General features: G+C 39.7%; 1 protein-coding gene across 2 annotated transcripts in view; it reads right to left on the minus strand.

Moving 5' to 3' along the window:
• SRPX (sushi repeat containing protein X-linked) overlaps positions 1-23,278 on the minus strand; it is a 53,338-nt gene that overhangs the window by 23,921 nt on the left and 6,139 nt on the right. Inside the window, exon 2 of one of the 2 annotated variants that reach the window (XM_060234114.1) lies at positions 6,199-6,258. The exons of the other annotated variant lie outside the window; for it this stretch is intronic. Coding sequence (XP_060090097.1) covers positions 6,199-6,258 — 60 coding nt within the window. The remainder of the gene's footprint in view (positions 1-6,198; positions 6,259-23,278) is intronic. 2 annotated transcript variants of the gene reach the window in all.

Genomic DNA, 23,278 nt, shown 5'->3' on the forward strand with positions numbered 1-23,278 from the left:
CAGAGCCTCGTGGTGTATCCAGTTAAGGCTATTCAGCTATCTTAGCACTAAAATTCAGTTAGTGCATGGCTACTGCATTACAGTTAGCCCAAAAGAACTTAGGTTCAGCTCTTTTAAAATGCAGCCACGATGCAAATTAAATAAATACAATTTATTTCCATGATTGAGAGAGAGATTCAAAGAGTTGTACCTTTATTTTCACCTTTAAAATGCCAGAACCAAATACCTCTGAGAAAGAGAGCTTAAATTAGTTTTGTTAAATATATACTGCTTTAGTTCTATAAATTTCAGGCTCAAGGAAAGGCCTCTGAGCATGTACAGAGAGGGCCTAAATCAGCCCCAAATTGGAGCCTGGCTTAGGGAAGTTAAAGATTGCAAATTTGCAGTCCTTCTGTCCTTCCCCCACAAGAACACCATGGCACAGAGTGTTAGAGCTGCAGTACTGCAGTCCTAAGCTCTGCTCACGACCTGAGTTCGATCCCCAGTGGAAGCAGGGTTTTCAGGTAGTCGGCTCCAGGTTGACTCAGCCTTTCATCCTCCTGAGGTTGGTAAAATGAGTACCCAGCTTTGTTGGAGGGAAAGTGTAGATGACTGGGGAAGGCAATAGTAAACCACCCCATAAAAAGTCTGCCATGAAAACACTGTGAAGTTGTGAAAGCAATGTCACCCCAGAGTCGGAAACAACTGGTGCTTGCACAGGGGACTTTTCCCTTCCTGCCCTTCCCCCACCAGGAAGGAATGCTAATCCTCTTCTCTTTACTCAATCTGAAATCTTTAACAGAACCAGAAAAGAGAAGTAAATTGCCAGCATCTTTGCAAAGAGTCAAAGTTTTCTCTTTTGCAAGGAATTTATGTCCTAGCAACTTTCACTGGATTTTGGCTAAGAAAACTTTTGTAGACAATCTTTAACTGTTTTAGGAAAGAAAAGGCACTTAGCCAAATTTAGTCTTAATTGCAGAAATAAGAAGTGTAAAACCTGAACAGGCAGATATCTCATCACCTTCCCCATCTTGCGTTTATATATATGCCCTATGTTATCAAAGGGGGGAGGCACAATTGAGATATTTTTCTAAATTCTCATATTCTCCTGATTTTGGGTCTAAGGATACAAATTCAAACTTTTGAAATTCTGCAAGGGTGCCAGTCTCCAGGTGGAACCTGGAGATCACTCCCAAAAATATAATGTAATGCCCAGAACATTAAGGCTAGTGCCTCTGGGAGAGAAAGTGTCCAGGAGGGTGGACTGCATGTCTTGTAATCTTCAAATTTGATTCAGATATTCAGAAATTTCCAGCCTGGAGCTGGCATCCCAAAGTTCCACTTACAGCTAATCTTTGTCTGCTAGAGAAAAGACCCTGCCTGTAAACTGCCTTGAGGCTAAGAGTTCTTCTAGATTAGAAGCTATTCCTCTGATAATTTATTTCTTTTTGCTTTACCTTTTGAGTCTGAGAACATTCTTCTAGTGACCGTTATCAGTTTCCCTTGTACTTAGATTTTGTAGCTTTAATTTTAAGGGGAATGTTTTTAAGATATTTAGCTTGTGATCGCCTTTGTTTTAAAGAAATGGTGCACCTAACAGATCTCTTGTTAAGTTTTTGATCTGGGACAATGGGTTGGAAGTTTATATTTGTAATCTTGGGTTTATATGGAGCATCTATTCTGCTAAAGCAATACAGTATCCAACCTTCTGGAAATTTTATTTCTATTGGGATTTTTGTTAAGAACATCTCATACCAGAAGCATGTGGTCTTCAGGTGTTGCATCTGACAGTTTTTCTGTCTTACTTTGGGTTGCTTTCCAATTTTTCATTCATTTGAATCTGGGGGTTCCTTTTGATGGTTGGTACTGAGTTTTTGTTTAGAGCAGTGTTTTGAAGTTCTGCCTCATAAATTTTGGGTTCTACAAGACCTCTTTCCATTTGAAGTTATAACGTGTTATAGAGAAACATCTGTGCCCTTCCTTGGGTGGAACTACCCTCTCACTGTGCATCTTCTCTCTTAAGTCTTGAGAAACTAATACTTTGCTTTACCAGCGACCCAGTTATTCTCAGTATCATGTTTCCTATGGAAATACCCTTTCTAGATTTGTTAGTAATTTAGTAGGCAGGATTCCTGAAAACTCTTGGTCTTCATTGGAAATCTGGACTTTAATATTGTTCTGCATTCCTCAAAAGGTATATCTTCATTTGTTCTCTTGATGTCATTTATAGTTATGTTCCATCTATGAACTGTGCATATCAATCTTCCTATTCAGATATAGTGTGAACATCTTACTTGTGGAAAGAGGCAACTATATGCTTATCTATCATATTTTATGCCTCCAACTATAGCATTTTGTAAGAGCATGACTTTTCTGAGTGTTTTGTTCAGAAAATCCTTTCTATGTTTCATGTTCTTACTATGGTAGGACTCCAATTCTGCTTGATTTTGTGTTTCAATCCAGTCTCTAGTCCTGGCCAGGCTTGCTACTGGATAACACATTTCCATTTAATTGTTTTAAGTTCCTGTCTCTCTGTTATTTCAACCTTCTTTGTCAAGGTGTATTAACCAGAATTTGCTTTCCAGGATTGTTTTATTATATATATGAAGAAAATCGGGATCTGCAATTCAAGTTCAATGCATGCTCATTATTATATAGTAGTTTTAAGAATTACTGGTATGTCTGCTAAGAATTGTTTGTTTAAGGATTAACTATTATTTGCTTTTAGGATTCTTGTAGTTAAAAGTTTATTGAAACCCACTTTCACACCTATGTGAGACCCACAGAACAAATTTTGGATGAGCTCACACAGAAGAAGATGGGGTTCAGAGGGACTTGAACACCCCACTGATGTCCAATGGTTTAAATTCTTTAATCCAGTTCTCTAGTCATTTTGGGTCTGATCCCTCGCATACATGTATGTTAAAAGCTGGCATTGTTCTATTGAGGCCTCAGTTTTGTTTTGTGTTTGTTTTTGAAGTTTTTCTTCCTTTTTTCGTGACCATTTTCATATTCCAGGCGTAACTCAAACTCTGGTAATTACTTTTTGGAGCTCCAAATTTTGTGCACAATTTCATGTTTTCTTTTTAAGATTCATATCTGTTGCAACAAAAATAAAAAAGCCTCTCATGAACCACTAGGTGCTCATTTTCTATATGGATATACACTAGCCTGAATCATGAGAAGTGATGCATAGGGTTATATTGTGAATTTGTGTTTTGTATAATATATGGTGTATGAAATCTGTCCTTTAACATTGGAAGGGTAGAGGCCTTGTCAAACTGAAAAACCATGTGAGAAGGAGAAAGTCTCCTGTCCAAAGCAAGTATGGTAATTTAGCTAATGTGTTCAACCCTATCTCAACAGGGTTGGACTTAAATTATGGCAATTTGTGGACAGCCAAGGAAAGCTTTAAAGGGAAAAAGCACCTATTACTGCTGTTTTATTTGTTTGTTTCTCCAAGTATGTTTTCCAGGCTCTTCCATATCTACCTAGAGGTCCTGAAATTTGCCTGGTCATGCCTCATTGATGTTGGAAGGAAGGCCTCCCAGAGAACCCCATCCAAACTGAGTTGTGGAGAAAACTTATTTCCAGGGAAATTCCTCTGCCTAGCAAAAGGCTGGTTGCCCCAGTTGATTACAACAGCAGCCCCACTGCCACTTCCAAGATGTGCTTACAGGAAAAGGAATTCCTTTTGGCTGCAATAGAAACAGATTTCCCTGTGAAAAGATTGTCATGCATAGAGCACGCAAACTCTCCATGAACTCAAGAAAGAAGACCTTTTGTTAGACTAAGGGAGGAGGGGAACAAAGAATTAGTCAGGAAATGGTTTTTGTATTGTAATAATGTGGCTAGGTGTGGATTGCCCACGGCTGCCAATGTTTCCAAGTATGTCTGAATGTGTGTATCTTAATCACCTAGGATACAACAAGGTGTCTGCCACAAAGGCATATGAGTTGATTCAGTTTATAGCATGTCACTTGCATATGTCCCTTATGTGTTTTAGAAATTGAGATGAGTTCTTGTATTCTTGCATCATAACTAATAATGTTTTATTGATAAAGAAATAAGTTCTCTAGGATCCTTCCAAGATCTATGTTTATAAATTTAAACTGGACATGTGTAATTATTCAATGCATATACCATGAATGGATTATTTTATATTTTTTAACTCAGGCATAGCCTATTTTTGGTAGTTGACATTCCTAAACCTTTCCCTTTGTCCCAACTGTGTCACAACCCTGGTTGTTTGAAGTCTGATCAGCAGTGCACCATGAAATATGGCACACATCCTCCAAGGACTGGACAGTGCCAAAGAGGAGGAATTGATACCAGAGTGCTGCCAAATAAAGAGGGTAGCCTTAAAAGACAAGGGGGGCCCTCTCAAGCTAGTCTGTGTGCCCAGAAAGGCCGCATAATGGAGACCAGGAAAACTCCATATTGGAAGGCTGGGCTGCATAGCCAAGGCATGCTTCTTAGTGACCTTCTTCCACACACACACCTTCTCTAGATGGAAAACACTGGGATGTGCCAGTGTGAATGGATAATCCCATCACTGTCTCTCTCCTCCCGTGACCCACCTATACCCCATCTCTGTCAATATACTATTTCATTACCCCATTGTAGTGTCATTTCAGTCTTTCTTGGGAATGTTGAAAACCAAATTGTCACCTAGCTGCCTTTCCTGAGTGGGCATATAGAATTGATTTGTTTAATAATGATGATGGTCAGTCTCCTTCAGATTTTAAAATAATAATAAAAAAATCTTTCAGAAGACTGAAAGGGCGGAATGAAGAGGGACCCCTGAATAATTATGAACACCCCTATAATAATAAATGAAAATATGTTTTTTGTGCCTTCAGAAGAGAATGTCTGATGCAACATTTAAAAGGAACTGTTAAGAGGCCACAGCCCAAATGGGTGTGAATCCAAGGTTGTAAAGTAGATAAGAGAAGCCCCTCTGAGGAAGCTTCTGCTAAACTGATAACACATGAAAGCAGAGGGACAAGAAATGGAAAAATACAGGAAGGTGGGGCATTTGAATAGATAAGGGGGAGGGTTGTCTGCTTGTTTCGTATTGTGAATAAAAATGGTCCGAAGGCTGATGATTTTAATTTAGTCATTTTGGGGCTTATGCCGAATAAATTCTGCTTTGATATCAAAGTAAAATACCTCGTTTCATACCAAGCAATGTGTGGGGTTTCGTTATTTACCTGCTACAAAAACTATTTGAGTTGCCCTCCATTATTTTAAGAGGGAAAAGTCAGAAAATTCCAAAGCCTGATTACTTTATGTCTACAGTTGTACTCAGCACACCTTCTTCATGGACGATAGCTTAACACAGAATTCCTAACTCTCTTCATGTAGCACATTTAGGAATCTGGTAGTTTGTAGTCCTGGTCACAGTACAGCAGACTCTCTCATCTGCTTCTGAACACCCCTTTCCATTTGCCTCCTGAAATGTCTGTGAAGTTGTTTCATCATTTAGGGGGGGGGGTCGGATTTCTCTTTGAAATTTTGCCAGATTTGCACACATCTGTCCATTTTACACTGGCCTATGCAAAAGTGAGTGGGATTGGGGGGAATTGCAAATGCATTTATGAGAGAAGTATGTACAAGATCCGAAAAATGGAGGATATACTGAAATAAGGTCTTTGTGGATGAAGAATGGAGCATATGTGGATAGGCACAACAATCATTATTTTGTGAGGTACCAGTTTTCACATTAGAAGAGGAGGAGGAGGAGATTGGATTTATACCCCACCCTTCACTTGGAGTCTCAGAGTGACTTACAATCTCCTCCCTTTCCTCTCCCCGCAACAGACACCCTGTGAGGTAGCTAGGGCTGAAGGAGCTCTTCAAGAACTGCTCTGGAGACAACAGCTCTGACAAAGTCATGATTGACCCAAGGTCACTTCAGCAGCTAGAGGTGGAGGAGTTGGGAATCAAACCCTGTCCTTCAGATTACAGTCCACCGCTCTTAACCACTACACCAACAACAATAACAATTCTCAAACAACAACAACACAGCAGTAGAGTGCCAACTGTAGACAATGTTTTAGATGCAGCCTGCATAAGTTATTTGCAGCAGATAACAAAAGAAATCTTGCAAAATTGACCTGTACAGACATACCCTAATGCTTCATGCTCCAAGCAGGAAAAGAAAAAAGCTCTCCTGGAAACAGTTGATCCTCATTAGCATATGAGCAAAGCATTCACCTTTATATCTATTGTGTGCATACACATCTTCATCATCTTCTAGGGGCGAGTATCCCGATCCTACAATTAAAAAAAAGAGAAACGAATGCAGCCAGACAGAGAATATAATACATTTGAAAAGCATATGAGAAGCTCTCATAAAGATTAGCAAAGGCAGAATTAGGAGGCAAAAACCTAATTATGCAAGGTAAATTGCATAAGCTTTTGTGTCTGTTAGACTTGCAGCAAAATGAGTTTATAGTGAAACTGGAGGTGGTGAAAATATTGGTTTAAATTTTTGACAGACTGAAGTTTAATTGTTGCCCAATTTACAAGCTGAAGAAGGCTAAGATTCATCCTGTATGGGGCTTCCATTATAAATGAAAGTTTTATGCAGGACTTGAGAGATTTCACTATAAGAGGATTTAGTGCTGCAAGTGGCCACATCAATCATCACAGCAACCAGCTGCAGAAGCAGAATTCAGATGTAGCTATTGTTCTAGATACATGCGTAGGAGTGACTGAGTTGAATCACAGCCAGCTATTTAGTATAGCCTATGCAACTACAATGATAATTACATCTTACACCATAATGATATTCTGGACAATCAAAACAGCTCTTCTTATCTTCAGTAATGAAGATAAAGCATATACAAAAACAACTTACCTGGATGGGTCAGGAACACATACCATGTTACTAGAAGTGTTGCATGTCTTGGTATGTCTTAAAACAAACATGCAAATGTGGTAGATTCACAGATATTTGCTTTAATCCAGCAAGTGAAATATTTGAGAGCTGGACCCATGTGCGCAAAGAGGGATGCACAGAGATTTTTTTTAAGTCCCCAATCCACCATCCAGGACTGTAATGGTGATCTTCTCTATAGTGTGTTGATTCATGCAACCCTTAACAGAGAATTGGCATAGTCAGCTTTGACAGAGACCATCACCTATTTCTCAGAGGTGGATAGACTAATGGAAAATGTGCATTTGACAAATCTTGTGTGTGATGTGTACTGCTAGTTATGCTTTGCAAACACAAGGATCTCTGGATCAGAGTTAAGACGTAATTCCACCCACTAAGATTCATTTTCTAAGCCAGTGATTTTCCAACTATGTTTGTAGGAAGCTTGGGGCTTCACAAAAATTTAACAGGCATTCCATGAAACTGTGTATAGACTTTAGTTGTCTTTGAGTTCTGTGAGGAAATGGCTGTCAGGTCCCTCCCAAGAGAATATTTTTCTCTCTCAAGCTTGTTAGCAACTCTTACCTAGGAAGCCTGATATTATTTCTTTAACCCGAGATTCTAGCTGCAAGATGGCCTGTCGAATCCTATTTGCAAGACAGGTCCAAAAGAGACAATAACAGAACACCACTCTTTCACAAGTACTGGGGGGCAAACCTATTATTGTGCATAGACATCCCTCCCAATCTCAAACAACTCCTCACCCACAAAAATGCAACATCTAAATTGAACATAGACACTCATATCAGCTTGCAGTAAACCCACCTTTGCTATCACATACACCCAGACAACACAATCACTGGACCTAACAGTATCAACTACACCATCTCAGGCTTATTCACATCCTCATATTCTAACATTGTATATACTATAAAATGCCAACAGTGCATTTAATATTGTTTGCCCACGATACTATTGTAGCTGGTAGTCTCGACTGTGTGCTGTAGTGCAGGTATTTTTTGCATTACAAGTTGTTACAACACTTGGAACCATGGCCCCAGGGCTTAACAGGGACACTGATTTCTTATCTCACTACACATGCTAAATTCATTCAGTCCTTATATCTGTATTCTCACCAAGAAGGGTTATACATCCTCTTTATTTTAGTGAATTTCTTATTTGGAACAGTGGATTAAAATAGTGATGTAACATAATGCAATTAATATTAGAATGGTATAATGGAATGCATTTATCAGGTTTGGTAACAAAGGAGATATAACACTGCACTACAAATCACACACACACCCCAAAAAAAAATAAAGAAAAGAAAAGAAAATGATGCTATCAGTTACCTCCGTGCCTGAGAGGAGACAGATGGAGCATAACAACAAGGTCTTAGTTAATTACTTTTAGCACTTCACAATTAAGAAGGATACATTTACACATCTATCTTGAATTGACATATTTATTTGCTTCACTGGAATTAAATCCAACAATGGTGACCCTATAAACTTAACTTGTTATTCCTGTTTGCATCTGTTAAACATCTTCGTTATGTTGTATGCTAATGTGCTGTTCAACCCCTGCCTTATATGTGTAGACTGGTAAATTCTGTTTCACTGTATCTGAAGAAGTACTCTTGCACATGAAAGCCCATATCTTGAATAAAACTTTGTTGGTTTTAAAGATGCCAACGGACTCAAACTTGGCTCATGCTAGTGTTTGGGATGCCTTATGATTTTCTGACTTATAGCCAGCAATTAGGGTATGAGGTACTTAGTTTTAGCTATTCATCTGGTCTTGAATTTTGGCAAGGTTTGCTGTGCATGTGTGCTTGAGGCCCAGCAGATGGGAGCTTAGCCTGCTATTTCTGTAAGCTTGATAATTGCTTATTAAAATCTCCTTGTAAGCAAGTCTGGTTCTTGCATATTGTTTTCTTGTTACTTCTGCAAATCTGGAGCTCCTGGCCAGAGCCCGAACAGACTGATAATGGAGGTGATGTCCATCATGATCAATTTATCTCTGAAATATAAAGCTGAAGAGGACCGATAGGCAAATTTTAAGTAGACTCTCCATTCTTGCAGTCAGTGTGACAGCTACCTTCAACAGGTCTCCAAACAGACAGGTAAGTAGAGGCTTCTCAGCAGATAGATCACTTTGTAATGATTCAGGGTACTGAACAAAACTAATATTAATCTGTACAAAAAAACCACCCCTCCCAATGAATCACAATAAAATCATCACTGTATTTAACATCCCTCAGTGAGTTTCCAGCTTATCCATGACAACCAAAAGCCTGTCTCCCACATAACCTGACATACCTAAAATCAACAGTAATGCCAGCTTAAGCAAAAAAATAACGTATTTGTCATACATTGGATGTACACACCTTCCACCCTGGTAAGTTATATAGTTGATCAGAGGAACTCATAAGAGCAAGACAACTTGAAATCATAATACACAATGCTAACAGCAGCAACACTGAACAGGCAGCTGAGACACGAATGTTAGAAGAAAGAGTTTGTGACCTTTCTGTATTTTTCAAGAACTAGATAAGCACCCTTGCTCTTCTCTACTCACTCTCTGAAGACTTTTCAAATAACAAAACAAACACAAGTTGTTTTAAAGTTCTCACCAAAGACTCCTGAGTAAATTTAGAAGTCTTAGGATAAGAGGACAGGTTTTCTTATGGATCAAAAACTGGTTCAGTGTCAGGAAGCAAAGACTAGGAATCAATGGAGAGTTCTCACAATAGACAGAAGTAAGCAGTGCGATCCCACAAGGATTGGTATTGGGCCTGGTATTATTTAATTTATTCATAAATGATCTAGAACTAGGGGTGATTAGCATAGTGGTCAAGTTTGCAAATGATACCAAATTATTCAGGATAGTGAAAATCGAGGCTGACTGTGAAGATCTCCAAGAAGAGTTCCACAAACTGGGTGATTGGGTGACAATGTGGCAAATGACAGTGTTGGTAAGTGTAAGGTGATGCAAACTGAGACAAAAAAATCTTGACTTCTAGTATAGGCTAATGGGTCTGAAATTGCTGAGACTAAGATCGGAAAAGATCCTGGGGTTGTAGTGAATAGTTCAATGATAGTGGCGACCCAATGTGCTGCAGCAGTTAAAAAAAGCAAATTCTGCGTTAGGTATTATTAGAAAGGGGGTTGAGAATAAAATGGCCAATATTATCCATGAAAAATTTAGAAATGCCACAAACTCTTTTTTCTAACACTTGTGCCTCAGCAGCCTGTTTAGTGTTGCTGCTGTATGTTGTGGCCTCATTTGAAAAACTGTGTACAGTTCTGGTCACCATATTTTCAAAAATGACATCGCAGAGCTGGAAAAAGTACAGAGGAGGGCCACCAAGATTATTAAGGGTTGGAGTACCTTCCCTATGAGAAAAGAAGAGTCTGAGACATGCATGAATGTGTGTATGGGGAGAGAAAGTGTCACATTTTCCCAGTGGTAACTAGCAATGTCTAAGTGCTGTGAAAATGAAATTTTCTTACACCTGAAGTGTTATCTTCAGGAAAGATTCTGGTTCATATGAAACAATAAGTAATAAATATGTAGTTCTTTTGTGAAGGAAGTTTAGCGTTTATAAAAGAAATAGGAATAAGGCCCGTTGGGAGGAAAAATACATGGGCTCTAGAAAGACGCTTTGGGCGAGTGCCCCCCTCCCTTACTGTTTTCCCACCCAAGTGAAGGCATTCACACACACACACTCCTCAAGGGGAGCTGATCTCTGCCATCTGGAGAACAGTTGAAATTCTGAGTTATCTCCAGCCTTCACCAGGGGATTGGCAACAATGGTTCCCCAAGAGGAAATGGCTAGTTTAGAAGGTGGAGTGTACCTGTCTGAGATCCCAGCCCTCCTCAAATCCCACCCTCTCCAGGCTCCACCCATAAGTATCTAGGAATTTCCTAACCTGGAGTTGGCAACCCTATCTCCTTCCCTTTATCTGCCCTTCTGACTTCAGCTTTCCATTGCCTTCCCCCTCCCTGCAGCCTCTACCTAGGAAAAGGACAGTTTTTCTCCATGGCGGGAGGGGGCCAAAGCAGCTTACATCCTCCTCCTCTTCCCCCTTTGATCTGCACAACCCTGTGAGGTAGGTTAGGCTGAAAGTCTATAACTGCTCTGAAATCACCCAGTCAGCTTTCACAGCAGGAACCTGGGTCTGGCAGACCCTGCTCTGAAGCCCTAACTCCTATGCCCTTCTCAAACTCCACCACAAAATCTCCAGAAATTTCCCACTAACTTGTAACTGGTAGCCCTAGTTAGGACTGGCCCCAATGAGTTCTCTCTCAAAGGCCTTTAATGATACCTTTCAGACCAACGCTCTCTGTCTTAAGAATAAGACTTCAATCTTTCTCTTGCTTTCTCTCCCGATCTTTCTTTCTGTATCTGGTCTGCTGGTATGGGACACCATTCTTCCCCATCTCCGGCTGTTTCTTTTCCAGAGGAGGAGAGGGAGGAGCCCTCAGCCAATCAATGGAAGGGTTTCTCTGGCTCTTTCCCTCCTCCTCTTTCCCTCAGCCAATTGAAGGAAGGCTTTCTTTCTCTCCTCTATGAAGTAGTGGCTCAATCCTTGTCTGTCCTGGGGCTGGAGGGCAGGGGTTGCTCTCCATTGAGATTGCACAACAGGCAACTCAGCTAATGAACCCATGACCAGTCTGTCTGGAGAATTATATTATGATGATGATATTCTTTTATTTTTGGTGCTCACTTTTAATTTTAGGCCTGATCTTAAATCTACTTAAACTGAAGAGAAACTTTGTATTTGTTGCTGTGGACTACGATTGATTATTCTTGTGACCAAGATCAACTGACTTTATTAATCCTTAGCTTGCACAATTTTCATACTGTTCTGTTTCTGTTCCTTTCTGAAGAACTGCTGATGTCTGCAGACACGCTGGCATCTGAACAGCTCTCATGGTTAAAAAAAACCTCAACGCTAAACAGTAGAATTCTAAAGCATGAAGCGCTGTATCAGATTTAAACAGCAGTCTCTAAAGGCTTTGAAGATGTTACTGGAAAACAAGTTTGTTTTGTTTTAGTTTGTACTACTTTACATAATTCGGAAATGCAGATCTGAATATTCAGCAAGTTTTCAGCAAAATCCATATTTTTCCAAATAACTGATTGCTCATACTTTTGAAAGATGACTCATCTAAAAGAAAACTGTTTCTGTCCCATGAAATGTTAAGAATCAAATTTTGATCCAATTAAATACTCATCTTTGTGCACAGCTCTAAGCCTAATTCATTACAATTCTAACTAGACAAAAGTTTTGTATCTTGGTAGATACATTGTTTAGGAAGAAGCAGCAGAAGTTTTTATATCCTGTTTTTCTCTGCCCTAAGGAGTCTCAAAGCAGCCTTCTCTTCCTCTTCCTAAAACAGTCACCTTGTGAGGTAGGTTGGGCTGAGAGAGTTCTGAGAGAACTGTGACTGGCCCAAGGTCACCCAGCAGACTTGATGTGGAAAAGGAGTGGGAAATCAAACCTAGCTCTCCAGATTACAGTCTGCCGCTGTTAACCACTACACCACTGAGTCCCTTGGTAGATTCAAAAATTAGGCTGGATATTACCCCAGCCATTTCTGATTTATACCGCTCAACTTAGCCCCCGCCTCCTAAATTTTAAACTTTTTCTTTATTTTTGCAATTGCAGCAACAGAGGTTGCTTGGTCAAAGAAGGTGTTGCTGGCTGGGTGGGGACTAACCTTTTCCTCTGCTGTTTTATTCTTAGGACTAGAAAGGGACCCCTCAAGACTGCCTTCGCTTCCAGTGGAGGAAAATATACTGGTATCTGTATGTTAACCCTAGTGAAGGTAAAAACAACTCAGAGGAGTAGTTTCCCCCCCCCCCCAGAAAAAAAATGGCAAGAGAGGAAAAGGTTAAAATCTCCCTCCAAGCCATTTTGCTCCTTGATCAAACAATTCCAGAGGCTACATTTTGCAAAAGAAAACAATATTGTTTCAATATACACATGGGAGAAAGGGAATCTGTAGCAGACCCCTCAGTGGGAGCAAGCATGGTTTAGTTGTAGTCACAGAATCATAGAGTTGGAAGGGACCTCTAGTCCAACTGCCTGCACAATCCAGGAAATTCACAAATATCTCCCCACCACCATCTGCTCTATGCCCAGAAGATGATACAAACCTCTAGGATCCCTTGCCAAACTGGTCGGAGTGTCAAAATAAAATCCCAGGCTGGAATCCCCACTCAACAGGATTGCTGTTGAGAAGATAAAACGAAGGAGGAAAGAGCAATGATATAGGCCACTTTGGGTCCCCACTGGGAAGAAGAGTGGGGTATAAATCTCTAAATCAGAGGTATTCACTCCACAGTTCAGAGGCCACATCCACAGTTACCATCAACCACTGCCTGCCATGTGCTACCCCACCTAACAGACATATACAATAATGTAAGATACAGCTATAAGTATTAAACATATAATCTCTGAACAAGTAGGGTTGTTCCTCCCACCCATTGTTGAATCTTAGCTTATCTATCTGGAGTGCCCTCTTGCTCTCTCCTTAACATGATGTAGCTCAGGTGAGATAGTGAGATTGCCAAGTTACCCAGAGGAGAGTAAACTGGCTGTGAAGGAATAAAATCTCCTCCCTGCCACCCACACACTTTGGCCAATTTATGCTTTTCTCATGTGTTGGTTTTTCTTTCTTCTCTGTGGTCAATTATATCTCCTCCTGGTAGCTGCCGAGGCACTGTAACAAGAGAGGACAGAGTGATGGAGTAGGGACAAAAAAGAATAATGGGGTGACAGCAAAAAGAGAAAGAAATAGTGATGGGGTGGGGAGGGCAGAGAGATACAGTGAATGTGACTAGCTTGAGGAAGAGAAGGGGTGGCAGGAAGGAGAAAGAATCAAGATACAGAGAAGTAGGGAGAGAGAGGAGGAAACAAAGGTAGGTGGAAGGAGATGGCTACTCCCACTTGTTTCTTGCAGGTTCCCACATGTATTACAAATATGCATTACCTGTGGCTGTAGCTTGCTCACTGCTTACAAAATTGCATAACATGTAATGTTTGATAGTTATGCCTTGTTTCAGATTTCTGCAGTCCTAGTCCTACTGCATTATTTATTAGATATCTCATCTTATTGACCATACTGATTTAAACATTATATAATCTGCCTTGAGTCTCAGTGGGAAAGGCAGGCTATAAATAATAAATAAAATAAATATTTGGCCTTGTTATCTGAAGTGTGGTACAAGGGAAGGAGTGCAGAGAAGATCTTCATCTTGGAGCACCATATTTCTAAAGTGTTAAATTGTGATAGACAGCCGCTGTGCTTGCATATAGAAGGGTAGTGGGAGACACAGCAATGAGGCAGGCCCTCTAAGTGGCAGTACAAATATGGAGTGTTAGACATCAGATGTCATCTAATAGGAGATACTCCTAAGAGTCACTGGTGACAGTTGGTGGTTATCCAGGTTGTAAATGACACCCCAGGGGAGTGAGGGGAAGAAACACATCAACAAATGGAGAGCTGGGGTGACTGAAAGGGAAGGTGGATGAAAATCAGTGATTAAAAAAAAAAAATTGGATTTTTATTTAAATTGGATTTTTAAAATAAATGCCTTTTGAGGAAAATCTATCTAAAGATAATTTTCTATTCAAGATACATTATAGTCTAAAGGTTATTCATCATGAAATAAGGATGTAGATTTTGGTTGTTAGGCCGCATATTCATGCAATGTTTAAATTTTTTGGTAAATGAATTCCATTAATCCATTCAAAGTATCATGCTTTCGCAGAGGTTTCTGTAAGATTATTTCGGGCAGTTATTTTGTCTAGAAGATATTATCATAGATATTTGGTTTTGCAGTTCTCAATTTGTGTCTGCAGAGATCACATGCCTCTTCTTCACAGCAAAAATGTAACATAAACATACATCGTTAAGAAACCTCAGCCCTATTGGTCCTCTGCAAATGTACACACACAGGATCCACCCTTTAACTCTTAAGTGCTAAGTTTCAAGAACTTAAATGAATATAAGATAATTTGGGTGGAATAGGTCTGGATAAGGAAGAGATGTTAAGAGCTAAGTGTGAGGAGGGAGGGGCAAGCAGTACAAATGAAAGTGAAACTTTTTTAGCAGAATACTCCAGAAATCTTGAGATCTTTATGAGTGTATCCTCATGGGAGTGTAAGTGAATACAAGAGTACATACGCTATATAAAGTTATTGTTTTGGTTAAATAAAACAATTTTAATGGTTATTGTTAATGATTATCTTGAGCCTTCCAATAAAGTACAGCAGAAAAGTTGTCCAAATATGAATGATTAACCTATTAAACTGGAGATAGGTTCACCTTACAAGGATTTCATAGCTATCTATATAACTAACACCAGGGCTTTTTTTTTTTTGAACAGGAATGCACAGGGATGCAGTTCCGGCTGGCTTGGTGTCAGGGGGTGTGACCTAATATGCAAATGAGTCCCTGCTGTGCTTTTTCAACAAAAAGAGCCCTGACAAAAACTAACCATAGAAGTTATTATACTAAAATGAAACCATCTGGGTTGTAACTGTTAAGGACAGAAAGAATTAGCATTTATGTGGAAAACCATGATTTAGATTGAATCCACTATGCTAAGAGGTTTTTCTGACCTTCCAGTAATCCAGTCAGAAGCAATAGCAATAGCAACATCACATAAGATATATCTATGTTTTATGAGCATACAGCTGTACCCATATATCCACACGGGCACATCTCTGCACAATCAAAAATCCTGTAAAAGCAAGGTTTTTAATCACAGGGAGACAGCTCTGTACTATGGGTACTTTATAATAACCATATAAACATGGAAGACAAACTTTGGGTCCCCAATATCTTTCACAATATGTGAAAAATCTGGACCGATACATAACAGTCCACAAGCAACTTATTCTACATATCTCTCTACTTCATGCGTTATCTGGAGCATAAAGGAAGTAAAATCCCTGAGGGTTACAAATAAGTTAGTTTGCTATGTCAGGAAATTCTTCTGAAAGCTCCCAGTTTTTGCAATGACAAGTTTTAACTTGCTTTCATGAAATTATCTACAAAAGTAAAATACCTTTGAAGCTGACAAAATTAAACTGCAATTGAAATGCAGAGTAGAAAACCATATATTTAATTACATCAAAAATAGATTTTTGTAGGAGGAATGAGTGATCAATCCATCTCCCAGCATGAGAGGAAACTACCATGTTTATCAAGTTTCATGGGCACTGTGAATTACATCTGTAAAATGTCAACAGTAATGAAATACCTGCTTTATCAGGACCAAGTGAAATAACACAAAACACTGAGGAAGCTTTTGAGTTCCCTGTAGGGTTGCCAACCTCCAAGTGGGGCACCTAGAGATCTCCTATTACAACTGATCTCCAGATGACCAGTTCCCCTGTAAAAAACAGGTGCAACTGATGACTTCATATCTTGTTCCTCCCCCAAACCCCACCCTCCCCAGGTGCCAAAATATTCAGACATTTCCCAACCCAGAGCTGATAATCATAGTTCTCTGTAATTCTTTAGTGCAAAAAACAGTGATGCTCTAGGGCATGATAACCTCTGAGCTTGCAGTCAGTAGAGCGTTGAAATGGAGAACAGAATGAGCAGGAGATCTACCTGGCATATATGGTGCCTGGTGCAAACACGTTTTATGATCTATTGTCATATTACTTTTTATTTATCTCAGTAACCATTGGTATATCTTGAACCTTTTGAAGACTGATCTGGCTCTGAGTTCAAATATGCATGCAATCTCTGAAAAAATGGCCTCCTGAACTCTGACCATCACAGTATTAAGAAAAATGGAGCTGTCGTTAGAAAAGCTGTCCCCTTTCTAGTTATCCTTTCTTAACATGACATCATACAAGTTTTTCTTTTGTCCGGATATCATTGTTTCAAGCATTTCCCCATCACTCAGAGATGTAGGACAAAGTCAGAGAAATTCAACCCTATAATGTTGTTTCTTATAATGTGTGGCTTCCCCCTTCCTAGCATGGTTTTACAACAGAAACCTTCCCTGAAGTGAATACTTTGCATTATAAAAACATAATGTGGAAAGTGTACCTAATATGTTAAGAGAAATTGCATTGTTGATCAACATTCACAGATGATCATCCTATGCTCCACAAATGCACCAAATTAATTAAGATCAGTGCTAAGCATCTTTCAGAATATTCAGTGCCCAAGATAAATGTGTAGCTTTAACTGCTACTTTTTCATTTAACTAAGAATATTTTTCATCTTTGCAAGTCACACATCATTCAAGAGCTTAATTTGCAGAAGTCTGGTAGACTTTCCCCACTCTTGTTATTATCCACAACACTTTCTATACTTCACTGTACAATGAGATTCCTTCAGAAACTTTATCTTCCACACTATAAATTCTCAACAGTAATTTATTTATTTATTTATTTTATTCGATTTATATCCCGCCCTACCCCACCGAGGTACTCAACTGCCCACATGCATAGAATAGAAAGCAAACAAGGGGTAAAGATGTATTCTTTTTCAATATTAGTGTTCACTTTAGGAGGCATGAAGTATTAATAAGGGTATGGCTTCAATGCTAACTACATTTTCTGCCCTCCCCCCTTGTGTGAGGAAGGTGACTTTAGTTGATTCCCTATTTCTAAAGCTGTTGCTGAAGGTCCACCAACCTTTAGGGTGGGATCTGGGGGAGAATGGAGCAGGCTGCAGAAGGGGGAATGTTGGAAAGTTCTTTACCATGAACACTGCACTCGCATAACATAGGATCCAAGGCAAGCCCACAAACAGAATCTGCTCACTACTAACAACTGCCATATACATCTGCAGTTAAGGTTTCTTATAAGACTAGAGCTTATTGGCACATCCTGGACATGAAAGTCCCACTTACATAAGCATAAGACTTAACCTTAGTGGACTCTGAGCATTACTCACTGCAAAGTCTAAAGAATATATATAAGGACTTTGGAAAGAGACTCCCTTATTTCATATAACTTTTTTTTTAAAAAATTAACAGCTACAGTATGTGGATCTGGGTCACAAAGTGATGCAACCCACACAGCAAAAGGATTAAATTAAACAAAGAATATTTATTAAGCCACTCAGAGAAATCTTCCAAATCATAAATCTGACTACTGGAACAATTTCTCTAGAAGAAATAATGGCAGTTTAATTCTAGTCTTTTAAAAACAATTTGGCAGAGGACATTAGCATGAGAATCCTTTCCACTGAAAATAGAAATGGAAAATGTGAAAATGTGGATTGTTCAGTATTCACCCTTTTAAAAAAATGGAAGTTATACCTGTGTGTATGTGTATTTCAAAATATATTTTTAGATGCTTAGGACCCAAAGAAAGAATGAAGGATAAGCACAACTTTCAGCTCCTCCTCCCCCCACCCGCCCCGCTGATATTGTTGCCTTTTTGAATAGTGGCATGTAGACTAAGTCCAGTTTGGGGGAGCAGACTTTCACTATTGCTCATCGTTCTCCATTCAAAGCATCAACTGGCTATTTTATGCATTACCCACAGCTATTGCTCAGCATTTTATCTTTTCTGAAAAGGCAAAAACATTACCAACCCATGGGTGACGTCACATCACGTTTTCTTGGCAGACTTTTTGTTATGGGATGGTTTGCCATTGCCTTCCTCACTCATCTATACTTTACCCCCCCCCCCCAGCAAGCTTTGTATAAGGCTGAGTCAACCTTGAGCTGGCTACCTGAACCCAGCTGAACCGGGGATTGAACTCAGACTGTGAACAGAGCTTGGACTGAAGTACTGCAGTTTACCACTCTGCACCACAGGGCTCCTGTTATCTTTTCTAGATTCTTTAAAAGGAAGGATACTTCAAAATGTTACATATTGAGACAATTAAAAGGAAGGATACTTCCAAATGTTACACATTGAGGCAATCTGTAACTTAACTTCAAAACCAGTAACATAACATTTAAATCTAATCCTCAGCTATTTTTTGGCAAGATATAAATATTTTAAAAGAAAGCTTGTCAAACACAGTCCGAATAGGGTACCACTGTGTTAAAGTGTCTTGGGAACAGACTTGTCTTAAATCAGATATTTAACCAAGGAAACTCCCTTGGCTGGGAAACTCTCTTCGACCAAGGGGTCCATGGAATACATCTTGGTAACTGGCTGATACCACTCAGAACTCCTCAGACTATATAGACTGACTCACTCAGATGATATCCTTCTAGTGCAGTACTAGACCAATAACAAAGTAACAGAGTAGAAACTCCATAAAATACTTTATAATAAACCATGTAGCACTCATACAATTCAGCACATGGGGAAGAGATTAAGAGAAATATCCTAGAGCAGGGGTGGCCACACTGTGGTTCAGGAGCCACATGTGGCTCTTTCACACATATTGCGTTGCTCTTGAAGCCTCGACTACCCCATCAGCCAGCTTGGAGAAGGCATTTGCTTTTTAAGTCAAGCCAATCCTTCCTTCCTTTCTCCCTCCCTTCCTTGTGGCTCTCAAACATCTGATGTTCATGTCTTGCAGCTCTCAAACATCTGATGCTTATAACTTGCAGATCTCAAACATCTGATATTTATTCTATGTTGTGGCTCTTACAATAAGCAAGTTTGGCACCCCCCCCCCCCGTCCTAGAGAAACAGATTGTATTAAATGAAGCACAAAAATGGTCTTTGTTTAAGAAATTTTATTATAAAAGACAGAAACAGGAAACTGGTGGGGAAAGAGCAAAACAAAAAAATACAGGGGAAAGGCATACAGTAACATAATGCAGACTTTCAAATAAAAAGCAATGCAATTTATTTAACTCTGCTAAGTACATGTTACCTAGGCTGTAGAAGGCTCCGCAGAGCATGTGCAGAGTTCCTTGCAGTAACCAGAAATTGAAGGGCTTGTTAACCTATACCCATCCTCCTGTGGACCCCCATTTTCACTGAAGACAAGGGAAAATCCCAAATGTCCAGATATTTATGATAAACAGAATTGGATCCAAGAGTGATGAGCTGATTTCAACAATCCCATGCAAAGCCCCACCTCTGAAACTTAGTAAATAATAGCCCTACTTCTCAAAAATCCAGTAATGGCCCCGAATGTCCATGACAAATAAGTGGTCTGGCCATATTTAGATTGTCCTTTGTACCAAAAAGATTAAATCTGGCAGGATAGTCCAATGTGGAATGGAAATGAATGGGTTATTCTAATGTGAACCCCAAGTGTCCAACGTCCCAGAGGCTCCAAGGTGGCACTCAAGCCCTAGTAAGGTATTAGGATTTTTGTTACAGTGACTACTTCCTAGAAATCATGGAAAAAAATATATAATATTTTTTAAAAGACTGTTGCTGGAACTATTGAGAAGCTATGAACCTAGTAAGATAAAAGCTATGGTCATGAGAAACTATATGGCATAATGTCAAAGATGAGGCAAGTCACTTGCATATATAGAAAAAAACACATGCAGGAACTTAAAAATAGCACCCTCGTTCTTTGTGAAGTCTTTGAAACTCAATAGAGCTAGCTTAGGCCTCAACATGTGTTTTCAGTTATGAGAATACTACTATAAATGTAATACCAAATAAATTCCTGCCACAAAAACCCTTTTCAGTACTAATTTTTAGAGTATTTGAAGGTGGATAAAATACATTTTAGTTATTTGCAAATGTAAGATTCAAGGATGCTCAAGCCGTTCAAGAAAGCAAAATCATAAAAAGTTGACAACTTTTTAAATTTCACTTATAGCAATTTTATACCACATTTTTTAAAAAAGCAGTAACAACCTCCTAATGTTTCATCTATGCTGCACTAAGAAAATACTATATTTTGGATGCTACCCAGTTCCATATTGAGGAAAGTAGCTTCCATATGTGAAAAATAAGGGATGATAAATAACCACAGGCAGGCTTCTACAAATATCAATACAGTAGACCTCAGAATAACTTGCTTCAGTGTGACCCAATATTCCAAGTAAGCAAGGCTTCAAGGAGTTCTTGAACAATACAATAAAGATATTTGAAAAGGAACGGAAAAACAAAACAGAACCACCACCACCACCCAAAAAAAGGCCAAATAAAGTGACTGGTCTCAGTTGAGGATGCCAGGACAGCCTTGGGAGCTAATAGAAAGATCAGTAAATACACAGAGAGCAGAAGAAATGAGGAACATACGTAATTATTTTGTAAGAAGGGCTTTCTGAGTTATAAGCATTTTGAAATGATTAAATATCGTCTCAAACAATGTTTGCAACCAAAGTTTTCTGGCAAACAGTCCCTCTCCATTTAAGGACAATAAAAATAGCTCTACCGCAACCTGAATATGTGAGTTTGGGAGTGAGAGTGAAAGTAACATTTATAAATGTAGAAGGTTTCTTGAGCAGCAGTATGCCTTAGAAAGAAGAGCATGTTGGACATATTATTCATTCAATAGCAGGGACAGCAAATGGCTCATCATATCTCCAGTTGCAAACCATGTTGAAGAGGTCAAGAGCACTCCTTTCTCCTCCCTAATGCCTGGATCCCGCCACTACTTCTGCCCCAATGATTTGCTATTACATTCAAAATATTGTCTACATTACCATAAAACCAGATTAGTTTCATATGAATGAAGCAAGATTTCAAATACCAGCTTGGAAAAAAAATTCTGGTTACAGTCCTAATTTATTTATAGAACCACATTAAAGTCACAACAAATCTTGGAAGAGGGAGAATACACATGTGAGAGAGGAGGAGGAAGCACATGAGCCTGAGGTTAATTTTTGAACTATGAACCATAGGTTAAGATTGAGAAATGTGACATCTGAACTGGATCTGGATGTACATATTTGTGACTAGCACTGTAAAAATTAGCAGTGCAAGATACGCTTAATGAATTTAGTACTTTCAACAGCAATGAAAGTTAGGTCACTGTTATTATCCTCTTATTGCAAACAGCTGGAGGGCTGAGTCTGAGGAATCACAATAAGCCTAAGGCTATCTAGTAAATTCATGGCTTAAATAAGATTTGGATGCCCTTGATCAGTTCATCCTTAGGTACTATGCTACCATAGCTCTCTGAAATCTTTGAAAGGAAAATTATCATATGTGAAGCCGTCCTAAATCAGAATGATCTATGGGGGAAGGGAGGGAATCCACTTTATATATACGGGAAGTATTTTGTAACTCATTTATAAAGAGAAAGCAATAATGTATTTAGGCTTTCTAAGCTAGTTTTGAGAGCCCCATGGCACAGAGTGGTAAAGCTGCAGTACTGCAGTCAGAGCCCTCTGCTCATGACCTGAGTTCAATCCCAGCGGAAGCTGGTTCAGGTTGTCTCAGCCTTCCATCCTTCTGAGGTTGATAAAATGAGTACCCAGCTTCTCATCTAATGATGATTTTTTCAGGAGAGGTGTCACTACCGCCTCCTTGAGGGAGCTAGGGAAAGCAGCCTGAGAGAGTGAGAGATTTATAATGTTTCCCAAGGCTCCTTCTGCTACTTCCCTGGAGGCTTTCACCAACCAGGAAGGGGCAGGGATCCAAGGAGCAGGTAGTAGGTAAAAAGGTAAAGGTAGTCCACTGTGCAAGCACCAAATAATTACCGACAACTGAGCTGGATGCAAGGCAGCAGCTGCAACGGAGGCAGAAAAGTAGAGCGCTTTGCTGCCTTCACTGCCACTTCACAGGCCTTCAAGTGGGGTCTATGAAATACTTATTGCTTCGTCACGAGTTTGTTGCCAGCACCACACTAGTTATCTAAGCCCTCTTTTTACTGTCTGTAATTCATCCATATACAAGGGAACCAAGGTGGTATGGGGATGAAGAGGGTGCTGGGGGGGGGGCGCAACTCGGTCAGGGCCTCCTGAATGCCCAGATTCCAGGCATCAGTGAGTTCATTAAGAGACCTTCTGGCAGAACCAGACAAAGCCCATAGAATATTCTGGAATCCAGCTGGATCCATGAGTCTCCATAGGCAAGCATAAATAAGATTGCCACCCCTGCAGAGGTAGGAGACAATTCTCAAACTGACCTTCACAAGGTAATGGTCAGTACATGGCACTGGTTCACAAAGAACCACTGAATCCAGATCAATTCCTGCACAAAAGAACAGATCCAGCATGTGGCTTGCTCTTTGAATGGGGGCCAGAACAACCTGGGAGAGTCCTAATGATATGGCAATCATGAAGTCTAAGGAGGCACCAGACGAGGCACATTGGTGTGGACACTGAAGTCCCCAAGACTGTCAGTTTGCAGAAATGCAAGGTCCACCCTGCCAATGCCTCAGCCAGCCTCAGCAGAGAGTCAGCTGGTAAGCTAGACAGATGGTAAACCAGCAAGAATCTCACCCTCTCTTTGGTATGCCACACTTTGCCTACACATTCAACGCTGGTGATGTCTGGTGCAGGAAGCTGTTAGGAGAAAGAATCTCGGATGAGAATTACCACCC

This window comes from Heteronotia binoei, chromosome 3 (assembly GCF_032191835.1).
Source record: "Heteronotia binoei isolate CCM8104 ecotype False Entrance Well chromosome 3, APGP_CSIRO_Hbin_v1, whole genome shotgun sequence".
Taxonomy (NCBI): Eukaryota; Metazoa; Chordata; class Lepidosauria; order Squamata; family Gekkonidae; genus Heteronotia; species Heteronotia binoei.